The sequence below is a fragment of the Gymnoscopelus braueri genome (genome assembly GCF_963280865.1).
Source record: "Gymnoscopelus braueri genome assembly, chromosome: 6".
Classification (NCBI taxonomy): domain Eukaryota; kingdom Metazoa; phylum Chordata; class Actinopteri; order Myctophiformes; family Myctophidae; genus Gymnoscopelus; species Gymnoscopelus braueri.
In genome coordinates this window covers 5,175,624-5,188,175 of record NC_137607.1, presented here as the reverse complement: position 1 = coordinate 5,188,175, position 12,552 = coordinate 5,175,624, and the positions used below count along the sequence as shown (strand labels likewise).

The 12,552-nt window shown below is 38.5% G+C and overlaps 1 protein-coding gene and 1 long non-coding RNA gene across 2 annotated transcripts in view; both read right to left on the bottom strand.

Moving 5' to 3' along the window:
- Positions 1-1,698: 1,698 nt before the first annotated feature.
- LOC308086429 (uncharacterized protein) overlaps positions 1,699-12,552 on the bottom strand; it is a 48,499-nt gene continuing 37,645 nt past the window's right edge. Inside the window, exons 22-24 of the mRNA XM_080429951.1 lie at positions 2,958-3,039; positions 2,787-2,814; positions 1,699-2,682 (exon numbers count right to left, since the gene is read on the bottom strand). Coding sequence (XP_080286077.1) covers positions 2,572-2,682; positions 2,787-2,814; positions 2,958-3,039 — 221 coding nt within the window. The 3' untranslated portion in view covers positions 1,699-2,571. The remainder of the gene's footprint in view (positions 2,683-2,786; positions 2,815-2,957; positions 3,040-12,552) is intronic.
- Positions 5,705-6,740, bottom strand: LOC308087170. The gene is made up of 3 exons (XR_013933284.1): positions 6,632-6,740; positions 6,235-6,327; positions 5,705-5,866 (listed from the first exon to the last, which is right to left on the bottom strand). It is a non-coding gene; the product is annotated as an uncharacterized lncRNA (long non-coding RNA).

The following is a 12,552-nucleotide window of genomic DNA, read 5'->3' as shown; positions in this document are numbered from 1 at the left end:
CAATACCACCAAGATATCCTGATGCTACAATAGATGCCAGGGCCTTGCACAGACTTTTAAGAGGGCAGGTGCCCTGATTAACCCGTCAAAAAGCCTATCAACAAAAACTAGTAGGTTCACATTTACAGACATCGTGTGCATGAGATAGAGGTGTTAGCCATGACCTAAAAACACTTCACACCTCTCACACCCAACCACTATGTCTTAGAAACCGTGAGAATCTGCTGCTGTGCATTTGTAGCCCCCACAGTCAAATTAGCAAGAACTCGGGTGCAACAAACCTGCCAATCGGGCTCAGCCCTATTGGCATGACTGGTAACACATCGGACTGGCGAGCGGGAGCCTCGGGTTCAATCCCAGCTCACTGCGTTCCGCTACACATTGTTAATAGTACTACATTTCAATACCTTTGAGTTGAGCATGCCAGTTCACTTGTTTCTTTCTAAAACCAGACTTTATTTTATTATTATTGAGGTACAAGATTTCTATTTTGAGGAAGCCCTGCCCAAAGAAAGAAAGAAACAAAAAACAACATAACATAATGCACACTAATTTCCCAATACAGAGGCAAATTCTATACCTTAAAAAATGTTTACATTTTAAATACATTTTTTTTAAATGTCTTTTTTACACATTTTTGGAAAATAGCAGATCTACAAGCTCACAACACGAGCAACGTGTCTCATGTGAGAAAAACTCATAATGAGGTTTTTATTTTATTTTTTTATTCCTGTGATTATCTACATTATCTAGTATCAGTGTTACACCGAGTGTGAGCAGGTCAAAACTGTTCATTTTCAGGACAGCAGAGCCTTGTAGGACAGTACTGTGTACTGACACTGCATTTAACTACAAACTGTTTACTGTGAACTGACACTGCATTTAACCATACAACTGCCAACAGTAGGCCCTATACACTGCATTTACTGCACACTGTTTGCTAGTTAATCTAACTTTTAGTAAATACAATATGCAATAACAGACCACCTAGTGTGCTAGTTTCCCTCCTATATGGGTTAGTGTTTAGGCAGAGCATATCACACATTTAAATATTTAAGGATATATTAAAGCTGGTATAAGTGGACTCATCTGACCTCTCACTACCTTCATCCTGAAGCAAAGATTAAAAATGTTTGCTTTAAGAAAAAAAAAAATCACGATTGTTCAAAAATAGCAGGTATCTGCATAGAGAGCGTAGAAATGGACCCGCAACGTTCTCTCTGAGTTAAATTCATGCTCAGGAGATTAATCCCCATGACACAACCCACCCACACACACACGCTAACAAACACGCTAACACACACACACACACACACACATCATTTGTATGTCTTCGCTGTCGGGTGGAAACCTTGTATGTCAAACCGAACATACTGTAAGTGGACTCATCTGACCTCTCACTACCTGCATCCTGATGTCTTCCCTGCTTATTACCTAAATGCACTTCCCTTTGACCTGTAGAAAGATACTATTTAGTTAACTGTAGTACAACTCTAATGACATATTAGTAGTTGTGCATATCAGGACGTCAGTTAGTAAACTTTTACTACAAGGAAATGTAGATTTATGGCTAGAACCAACCTTTCACAATGTCAAGCATGTAAAACCTACTGTAATATTTTACTGTTCAGCAGGAGTTATAGTTATTCACCATAGAACTGAAATACCATGATGTGGATAAATATGACAAAGTCAGAATTGAACTTTTAGCTATGATTTTATTGCAGGAACTTTAGCTTAGCATGTGACTATCCATTGAATACATGAGTACAACTTAATCAAAATGTGTTGAACTATTAAAGAAATAAAACAAATGTAATTACACAAATATACAAAAATATATTACCACATTTTGGAAGTAATCAGAGTAGACGGCTGTTCCAACTTTAACTCCCTAACAGCTGACCTGGCTGACCTCTGCCTCTGTAGAAATGTTATAACAGCACTTTCAAGAAAATTTACCTTTTTCTTCTATCAGGCAGAGAGGAACAAAATAAAAATAAACAGTAGCTAAAAGATAGCTGAGGGAATTGTAGACAATATATTGGAAGGATGTTGCTTAAGGCATCCATAGCCTGTATTTCATAATGTTTTTTTTATAGTACCTATCCACCCTCTGGGTTTCTCCACCTTCTATTCCCAACTCCACCATAACATATTTACCACTTTATTTAATTTCTCTATTTCACCCACAACTCCTCTGCTGCTTCCTCAGTGTGTGCGTGCGTGCGTGCGTGCGTGCGTGCGTGCGTGCGTGAACTACAGGCCCTGGTGTGTGTAAGATGTATGCACTTCCTCTTTCTCTCACTCTACCATCTCTCCTTCCTTTCTGACTCAATCTGTTCATCTTCATCTCTCCTCTCTGGTCAGTATGGGTGTGATGACTCTGGGAATCTCACTCTTTCAACACAGTTTTATGACAGTGAACATTTTCTATTTGTTCTGCTAATCAAATAACAAGCTAGCTGATCTTGGCTTCTCAAGCTGTATTTCAGTGTCCAGGCAGCAGACACTGATAAGCACCTGGTCTATTGTAAATGTAAAGGAACGTCTTCTTGCTTCTGTCTTTCTTTACACGTTGCTTTCCTCTTCTACAACCCTGGTGTCCTGATCAGCAGAGGAGATGAAGCCTCGTCTACGACCAACACTTCCACTGATGTTCACATAATCTGGACTGTCCTCCTGAAACACAGTGAATCATATTCATAATCATCAATAAATCATAATGTATAACATCATCAGTATAAATAATTGCAATAAATTAAAAATAATGTAGCTCTTCTCACTTCTTTGTCCATGTCAGAATCTTGTTTCCTTTAAAAACAAGACATATTATTTTAAAACAATTGTTTTCAGTTTTAGAAAAGATGTTGCAATACTGACAAGAACAGGATATCGTTCAATAGTATTGGAACTTAGACTGTCATTGTAATGAGTCATGATGACAGGAAACTCACCAGGCCCACCACATAACCAAAGGAAGCAGCAGCACTGCCAACACCTTGACTCCAATACCAACACGAAGAATGACAAGATGACCTGCAGCAAAATGACACCATATTTAACATTAATTATCATCAGAGAAAAAACAACAATCAACTGTTCACAATGTGGTTTTCTGGTGCTCTATATATTTTTTGATCTAAAACTACATCTAAAACTCCATTATACACTTTAGTAGATGTAGTTGTCAGGTTACAGACTGTAAAGTACATGTTATTACAATCATTCCTTCCAACATCTTCCTCTGTCTACTCACTGTCTGTTGTGTCCATGTGCAGCAGCACCTCAGTAGAGTTGTTTTCTCCCAGTGAGTTCCTGGTGTGACAGAAGTACAGTCCAGTGTGGGAGGGCTGCAGAGAGGCCAGAACCAGCACCTGTCCTGACCCTACCTGGACCAGGGAGCTGGAACCAGGAGGCCCAGTCCTCTTGTACCAGGTGTAGTTGTGTACTGGTGGGTTAGCATCACTGCTGCAGGTCAAGTTCACACTGCTGCCCTCTGCTGGACTGTCTGGTGGACTGACCTCCACTGATACATTCACTGGTGGATCTTGATAGAAACATCAAAAAGACAAATGACTTTTGATATATACTATATACTATATACTAGATATTGTTATATAAATGAATATTTGCATTGGACTATGACGTTATTTCTTTATTTACTCACAGAGAACATTAATGGAATGAGGTGGTGACATCTGGGATCCATGTTTGTTTCTCCCCTGACAGGTGTACTGTCCAGAGTCTGCAGGAGACACATTGTCCTTTACCAGCAGAGGACCAGTGGAGATAAAGCTGCTTCCTCTGTCTCTGTACCAGGTGTAGTTGTCTACTGGTGGGTTGGCATCACTGCTGCAGGTCAGAGTCACTTTACTGCCCTCAACTACTTCTCCTGGTGGATTCACTGTCACTGATATTGTGGTCATTACTGGAGGGTCTGTGGACGAATAATGGATATTGATACAATAAAACAATTGACCTTATTTGCTGTGTTTACAAAGTATAGTTACAATAATATATGTTTTTCCTTAGTATGAACAATGGCAATACATACTGCTTTTGAATGTGCCAGTGAGTGTTGGTCAAAATAATAAAGCAAATGCCATATCATTTGATCTAAATGAAATTAAAAACTCACACTGAACATGAAGAGTGACTTCAGGTGAAGTGACTGTGGTAATGTAGTTCTTTGCCTGACAGGAGTATCTTCCACTGTGTCTGGGTTGGATGTTAGAGATGGTCTTTATCTTCTCCTGTGTCACTTTAACGTTGTCTTTGAGAAGGAAGAGGCTCTGGATTGGTGGATTTGAACCACTGCTGCTGCAGGTCAAAGTGACTGAGCTTCCTTTGACAACATCTCCTGGTGGACTTACTGACAAAACAACGTTCTTGGGACCATCTGTTCGGGAAAACACATAGAATAGCTGTACTTTAACAACTCCTCCTAAGAAGATAATCAGATCCACTTCAAACTCACTCAGTGTAAATAAAATACAGAAATTATGAAAAGTTGTCAAACTCATGAGTTTTAATCATATGTTTGATAATTTTATGTTTGGTATATGGCCTGGACACATTTAGGAGTTAATATTTAGTTAAAGTCATACTGGCAACATGAATCATAGTCGTAGCAACACCTACTGGTACCTGGAAGTTATACTTGTACAAACTAGTCCTATATTTAGAATCATGTTGCTCTGCGGAAATAGAATGGTGGATACTCTGCATCCTAAGAATCATATTCGACTAAAGCTGCAACCAGCGATGGCCGGGCCCGTCCTAAAATAGAAGATACTGGGAGTTACCAGTGTGCTAAATTTATTTGTATTTTTATCATATGAGATAATAAATCTGACCTTTTGGCCTCATAGATCGTGATAACATGAAAGGATATCAAATAGTTGAAAGTAGATATTGTCCTCAATATGATAATTAATATCATATCATATCATATCATATCATACGTATAATGGAATATAAAATATATATTTATCTGTACGTTAACCACAACATTTAGCTATGTGTTGTACACAGATTTGACTTTGCAGTTCATCCACAATAAAGATACAAGGGATGTGCCTGGTCATTGCTGCTTGCAGCTTTAATTGAATATGATTCTTCTGTGAATTTGCTGTTATATTAATTGAAGAGAGAGAAAAAGATTCAGACAAAGAGACAGAAAGAGCTCACATGAACTCATATAAACTCACACTGCACATCCAACATCACAGCTTCAGACTTCCATCTCTCTTGTCCTTCAACAGCACACTGGTAACTCCCAGCATCCTCTATGTTGGCCTGGAATCCTGGGTTGGATACTCGTCGTTGTCCATCTTTAAACCAGACAATGTTGGGTCTTGGTTTACAAGATGATTGACAGGTGAGTGTCACCTGTCTCCCCTCTGACACAGTGGGAGGAGTCACCTGTACAGACAGTTCTGATCAGAAGAATAAAAACAAGATGGACGTCAGTTGGTGAGATTGTCAGGAAAGATTTGACTTTGATTACATGAAAGGTTAAAAATGTACTCTTGTTTACCTGTTACAGACAATGATACTGTCTCACTGGTCCACGCAGTCTGTTTTGTCACAAACCTGAAGTAATAATCTCTCTCATCACTGTCTTGTATGTTATTGATCCTCAGGGTACATGCCTTGTGTTTATTACCAATGTATTGAATATGACCTTGATATGGCAGTTTTACAATGGCTTCAGTTTTAGGGTCCTGGGAGTACCAGATTGTATCAGTGACAGTGTGACCCACAGTGTAGTCATATGAACAACCAATATCTACTGATGAGCCTCTCATGACACATGGGTATTGATTGGTGAAGGTCACTCCATACTCTCCACTACAAACACCTGTAAAATACACACATACATATCTGTCCACAAAAATGTTCTTTTTTTTTTATCATGTGAGATAATAATTCAGATGTTCTGGCCACATTCTATCTATCTAGTAGATTGTGACTCAACATGATGTCACATAGTTGAGAGTAGGTATTTTCCTCAATATGAGAGTAGAATAGAATACCATTTAATATTTTTTTATTGTAATTTTTTAATTACCTCAATATTTACATTAATTTATCTGTACATTGCCCACAACATTTAACCATGTGTTGGACACAGTATTTGACTTTTACCTGTGCAGTTTGGAAGTCATTTAGTAAATCTATGAGAGGTGAACACACTGTGAATATGAAACCATTATAAACTCTCCTTACCAGGTACCAAGATCAGAATGTCCAGGATCACACTGATTGTCTTTAGAAACCTCATGGTATCTTGAGGTGAAAACTGACCCCAGCATCAAGTAACTGCAATGAAAGACACACTTCACAACCAACTAATGTACTGTACTCTGTTATACAATAAGCTGTCCATAAATCTATGTATATACTGAGTCTCACCAATGTTAATGTTACATTTTTATGATTATGCTGTATTTGTGATATAATATCACATGGATTTATTAAACATTTTTTTGTTTTATTTGGACCACTTCTTCACTATTTCTGTATGGTGTGAATGTATCAGTATAAGATACAATCACCTCAGTGAATATATAAAGTATCATTGTTACTAAGTTACTATGAGGTAATTCAGTCATACTGTACTCACCCGTCTCCAAAGCTTGTCTGTCTAGTCAATAGATTCTCATGTCAGCCAGTGCGAGGGTTCAGTGTGAATTCACCTTAGTGTCATATTTAGACATCCATGGCAGTTAAATACACTTAGAAATACCACAGCATCACATGACTACATTAACGTCATCTACCGTATACTGATAACCATCAACTCCTTAAACACGGTCACTTGGTCAAGTGACGTGTGTGCGTGGGTCAGTGTGAATTCCCCTTAATGTCATATTTAGACATCCATATAGTTAAATACACTCATAGAGAAGTACCACAGCATCACACATTTACATTAACGTCATCTAGACATACTGATAACCATCAACTCTTAACCCATTAAGACCTGAGGCCCATTCTACAAATGCCTTCCAAACCAGTAGTTATTTTTTGTGCCAAGGTAGTACCCCCAAAATGATGTAATTGGCCACGGACCCCCATCTGAAAATGTTTTGTGCCAGGGACCCCCATAAGAGAAGATTTGAGTAAAAAAAAGTCTAAATGATTAAACATTGTTCAAACACTTTCAAGATAAAGATCAAAAATAGCAGAAGTACAAGCTGGCAGCGCGGCACAAAGTGATGCTCTGTAAATACCACAGCATCACATCTACATTAATAGTCATCTAGAGACATACTGGTAACCACGTCAACAACGCACACCGAGCAAACTAACAGGGAAGTCAAGGCTAAAACCGTGAGAATGTTTTCTCTCCTCTCTTCCTACACAGAACGGTTGACTTTTATTTTTGTGTTTTATAATAGTGTGTTAAAGAAAGCATGCTGTCAAATACAAAGTTATGAATGGTCACAAACAACTGTATAGCTACAAACAGCCTCCTCTTGAGTTATGACTATATGTTTTAAAACAAACACCACATGCTTTGGCATTAGACGTGCACACTTAACTGGGATCGTCTTGAGTACGATGACCTTCAGATTGTTGAGTGTGTCATGATGACAGAAAGGCCACCTCCACCCCGGACGAGGGAGGGAGGTGTTGTAATTAACAGTGGTGGAAAAAGTACTCAATTTTTTTACTTAAGTAAAAGTATCAATACTGCAATGTCTGTTACTAAGTAAAAGTCCGGAATACAACATTTACTTGAGTAAAAGTACAAGAGTATTGGTATCAAAATGTACTTAAAGTGCCAAAAGTATAAAGTACTCATTATGCAGAATGTCCCATTTCACAAGTTTTCAAATGTATAAAATGTATTAAAATCTTTTGAAAATAGCAGATCTACAAGCTCACAATGAGATGAATGTGGAACGGGATGAGGAACCCCAGGTAGGGAGAGACTCAGGGTGGGGCCGCAGTCTGAGGAGCTGACGGCCATCGTTGTGTAACCCCGTTGGGTATTATATACGTTTTGGTTTCATATTTACTGGTTGAAAAAAGACAACAAAAAGAAATATATACTCACCTTTTATTTATCTGTAAAGTTTTATCTTACCTACCTGTTACTGTAAAGGGTTTTATGTTACTTACCTGAAGGAAGGGTGTGCGTGTGTGTCTGGGTGTGTGTGTGTGTGCGTGTGCGTGCGTTTGCGTGTGCATGTGCGTGTGCATGTGCGTGTGAGTGTGCGTGTGTGTTCGCGTGCGCATGCGTGCGTGCGTGTGCAGGCTGGATGAGAGAGCAATGAGGAAACCAGTGACATGTCAAAACAGTTTGATGTCAGGTGCCACTATATGGGAGGAGTTGAGGACAGAGCTATTTAACAATGCTGATCAGGTCAGTGAAATGAAGACACAAACATGGCCCTCCACAAGCAGCTGTGTGGGATATCTCTCATGCTCGTCCTGCAGCTTAAAGGTAAGAAAAGCCATATTCTCTGATGTTTCTACCCAAGGCTAAAACGGAGTAAATACAACTTTCTTTTGTTACCAGGATGGCCTGCTCAGTTGCACTCTTATTATATTGCTGCCGTAGTTTCCCCATTTTTTTATTATACATATTTTGTTTATAATTATCTGACGATAAGCTTTGACTTAAACATGACCAATTACAAAAAATAGGGCTTTGCTCTGTCATTGTGAGCCACTGTTGTACGTTCTATCAGCATTTGATCCCCCCCCACTGGTTTTGATGTAGAACTTACATTTACTATTCAGATTTTCTTCCATTCCTTGACCTACAGAACAATTCCCCAGTAATTTTATCTAATCAATGTAATTTATCAGTGAACTAAAGTCAAGTGTGCCTTAATCACTGTTACAGGCCCACATTTAACAAAGACAAATTTTAACCTCAGGAAGGATCTCAAAAGAGGGGACCCCCTTCCAGGATGGATAGGCATGCGGGCAATAATCAAATGCAAAAGAACAAAAGTGTTAGATATCAGTGCTGGTAAAGACACAGCACCTGCCACAAATTATACACTGTGGTGTATAATTTCTATGATTAGGCCACTAGGGTTCTCCGTTAAACATGATTAGGCCACTAGGGTTTTCTGTTAAAAGCTATACTTTAAGATATTTACTAACAGAGAAATTATGAATGGTTATATATTATGACATAAAACTAACTCCACAGGCTTTGGGATTAGGTGTGGGACCTTAATTGGGATTGTCTTGAGTACAATTATCTTCAAATTGTTGAGTGTGTCATAATGACAGACTTTAAAGGGATAGTTCACCCCCAAAATGACTTTTTTTCTATTGATTAGTCACTCCATGGAGATCCATGAATTCAAGTCTCCATGGGGTGACTAATTGATAGAAAAAAATGATTTATTTCGGGTGAACTATCCCTTTAACTATTGTGTATAAATTTGCAACACGTGTGTCACAATTTATCCAAGTATTATAGCCTAATAGCATAGCACTGTTAATAGTAGTGCTGATAATATCATATAACTCTGAGCTCATGCTTCCTGGAATCTTACAGTACATTCCAGTTGACAGGACATAGTGGTGGTACAATATGTTCAATATAGCCAAATAAAGTCTTGGAAATTTAGTTTTAGTTTTGTCTCTTGTCTACTTTTATTTGAGGAAAACTATAGAAGTGTCAATGGAAATTGTAGTCCAGATATGTATATTTAATTTTTCTGTAAATTATGTTTTGGCACACAATGAAGAAATAGGGGACAAAGTTCACACATGGACACAACTGTTGTTGACTGAACCTAATGTCTTCCTTTATTTTTAATTCTAGGCTATTATTCACAACTGTCGGGTAAGCATCCATGTGAAACTATTATTATTTGTTTGTTTTTTTGTTTGTACAGTATGTTTGTTTGTTTGTTTGTTTATTTGTTTGTTTGCTTGTTTGTTTGTTTGTACAGTATGTTTGTTTGTTTGTTTGCTTGTTTGTTTGTTTGTACAGTATGTTTGTTTGTTTGTTTATTTGTTTGTTTGTTTGTACAGTATGTTTGTATAAATGTCCTATTTCTGCTGCCACATTAAGGATGTATGCTTCATAATTAATAGCCTCCTTAATGGAGTGAAGAGGAAAAAAGGGGAAAAAGGTCTATTTGTGGAGGTATATCCATCATTTTAGTTGGCTTCATGGGTTATATTTGGTGGTCAATAAATGTGATGAATGTCTATATTATTGTACTTTTTTATACTGACCTTGTTATGTATTCTCTCTCTCACTCCATCTCTCTCTCTCTCTCTCTGTCTCTCTTTCTCTCTCTGTGTCTCTCTCTCTCTCTCTAACTTAGCGGTTCCCTAAATTCTCTCTGTTAGATGAATCATAGAATATATATAGAATATGCAGGGTTCTTCTGTTGGTACTGTACCAGCTCAGTGGCCTTAATGGTTAGAGTGTCTATCATTAAAATGCTATTGATCCGGATGGAGAAATAGGTTGTTTATGCACCTTGTTTTATAAATTAGCTATATAGAACAAGGAGATAAATGCAGTTTCACTAGTAAGAGACGACATACTCAAGTTTAATGATTTATTGAAACGTAATGAGATGAATGTGGAACGGGATGAGGAACCCCAGGTATGGAGAGACTCAGGGTGGGGCCGCAGTCTGAGGAGCTGACGGCCATCGTTGTGTAACCCTGTTGGGTATTATATACGCTTTGGTTTCATATTTACTGGTTGAAAAAAGAAAAAAAAAGAAATGTATATTCTGACTGTCTCTACCTTGAGCCATCCCACCATAGCATAATGAGCAGGGGTTAGGTGAGGCCTAGGTGTGAGGTCTAGTGTGTGTGTGTGTGTGGGGGGGGGGGGGGTTCAAGTTTCTGAAACAAACAATGACATTTGTAGTATTTGTGGCAGGCCCTACGGGTGGATATGAAGTTGCTTTTGGCTCAGCATTGTTTAGAGGCCCCTCAATGTCTGACAAAAATATGACACTCCGTTCATAACCTTTGTCAATGGAAGCCAATCATAGCCAATCGTAATGTAATATGAATACTCGGAAAACAGATGATACATGTGGATCAGTAGTGGCCTATATGGCGTCATAAAACATAAACATAATCTCTGCCTGCTGGCCTTTTGGCTTGGTGGAGATAATGAAGAATTCATTTATAGGACACAATTACTTTAAGGTTGAAAGGAAAATATAACTGTATTCCCAAAAACAATCCATTATATAATGGGCAGAACTTTCAATCAATTATCATCATTCTTTTTTCTTCTTTTTTTCCGGAGAGGGAGTACGCAAATGGGGTCAAATGAAATTGCACAGACACACAAAACCGTTGGAAATGTTGCATATTACAAGTTTGGCTGTACAAAGACATAGTAAATGGATTACTGTTTTGATCACTAGAGAAACGATGGGAGAGACAGCTTTACTTATGCTTATTACATTATATTATGAATTTTGGTCCCTTCAATAAAGGTCCAACTATGCCCAATGTCATCAGCATACTTGTACAAACCATAGCATTATTTCTAGATCATGATCTCATCTGTGTACAAAGAGAACAATACAGGGGAGAGAACGCATCCGTGCGGAGGTCCTGTACTAATAGTAAGTTAATCAGACATATATCCACTGACAGGCCACTGTTAACCAGTGTTGATTTCGTCGACGAAAACATTTCATCGCGTTTTCGACGCGTTTTGGGCTTGTAGATCAGCTATTTTCAGCATGCAACCGAGTGTAAAATCAGCCATTACGACGCCATCAAGGCACCGGCAAAATACATTTTAGTCGACTAAATCAACTGTAGATTTAGTCGACTATAATCTTATGATATTTTGTCGACTGAAACTAGACAAAAACTAAAACATTTCAGATGACTAAAATATGACTAAAACTAAATGGAATTTTATTCAAAAGACTACATACAGTTCAAAAAGTATTTTCAAAAGAATGTTTTCATTGAATAGGCATTGAATAGGCAGAACTAAAAATGAAAATAGAAACTAACAGTACAGTATTCATTGAGTTTCCCCATAGGTGAACGTAAATATCTGTTGTTTCTAAATGTGCGTATATAGGATCGGTGAGACTAGTGGGTGGCCAGCATCCCTGTGAGGGCCGGGTGGAGATCTTCTCTGAGAACGAATGGGGAACGGTGTGCGATGATGCCTGGGACCTCCCAGATGCCGAGGTTGTGTGTCGCAAAGTTGGCTGTGGAGAGGCTACAGACGCCTGGCAAGAGGCCAGCTTTGGCCCGGGCACAGGAACGATCCTCATGGACAATCTCAAGTGTAGCGGTGAAGAGGCCTCACTAGAGGACTGTTCCCATGTATCCAGGGATGATCACAACTGTGACCATTCTGAAGACGCTGGTGTCTCCTGCTCCGTGTTTCAGCAGGAAGACACTCCCACCTCCACTACAAACTGAAATTGGGGGTATACTTTACACAGTGGTGTAAAGTAACTAAGTACATTTACTCAAGTACTGTACTTAAGTAGACTTTTGAAGATTTTTTTTTACTGTACTGGAGTATTTCCCATTTTCTGTACTTTTACTTCAACTCCA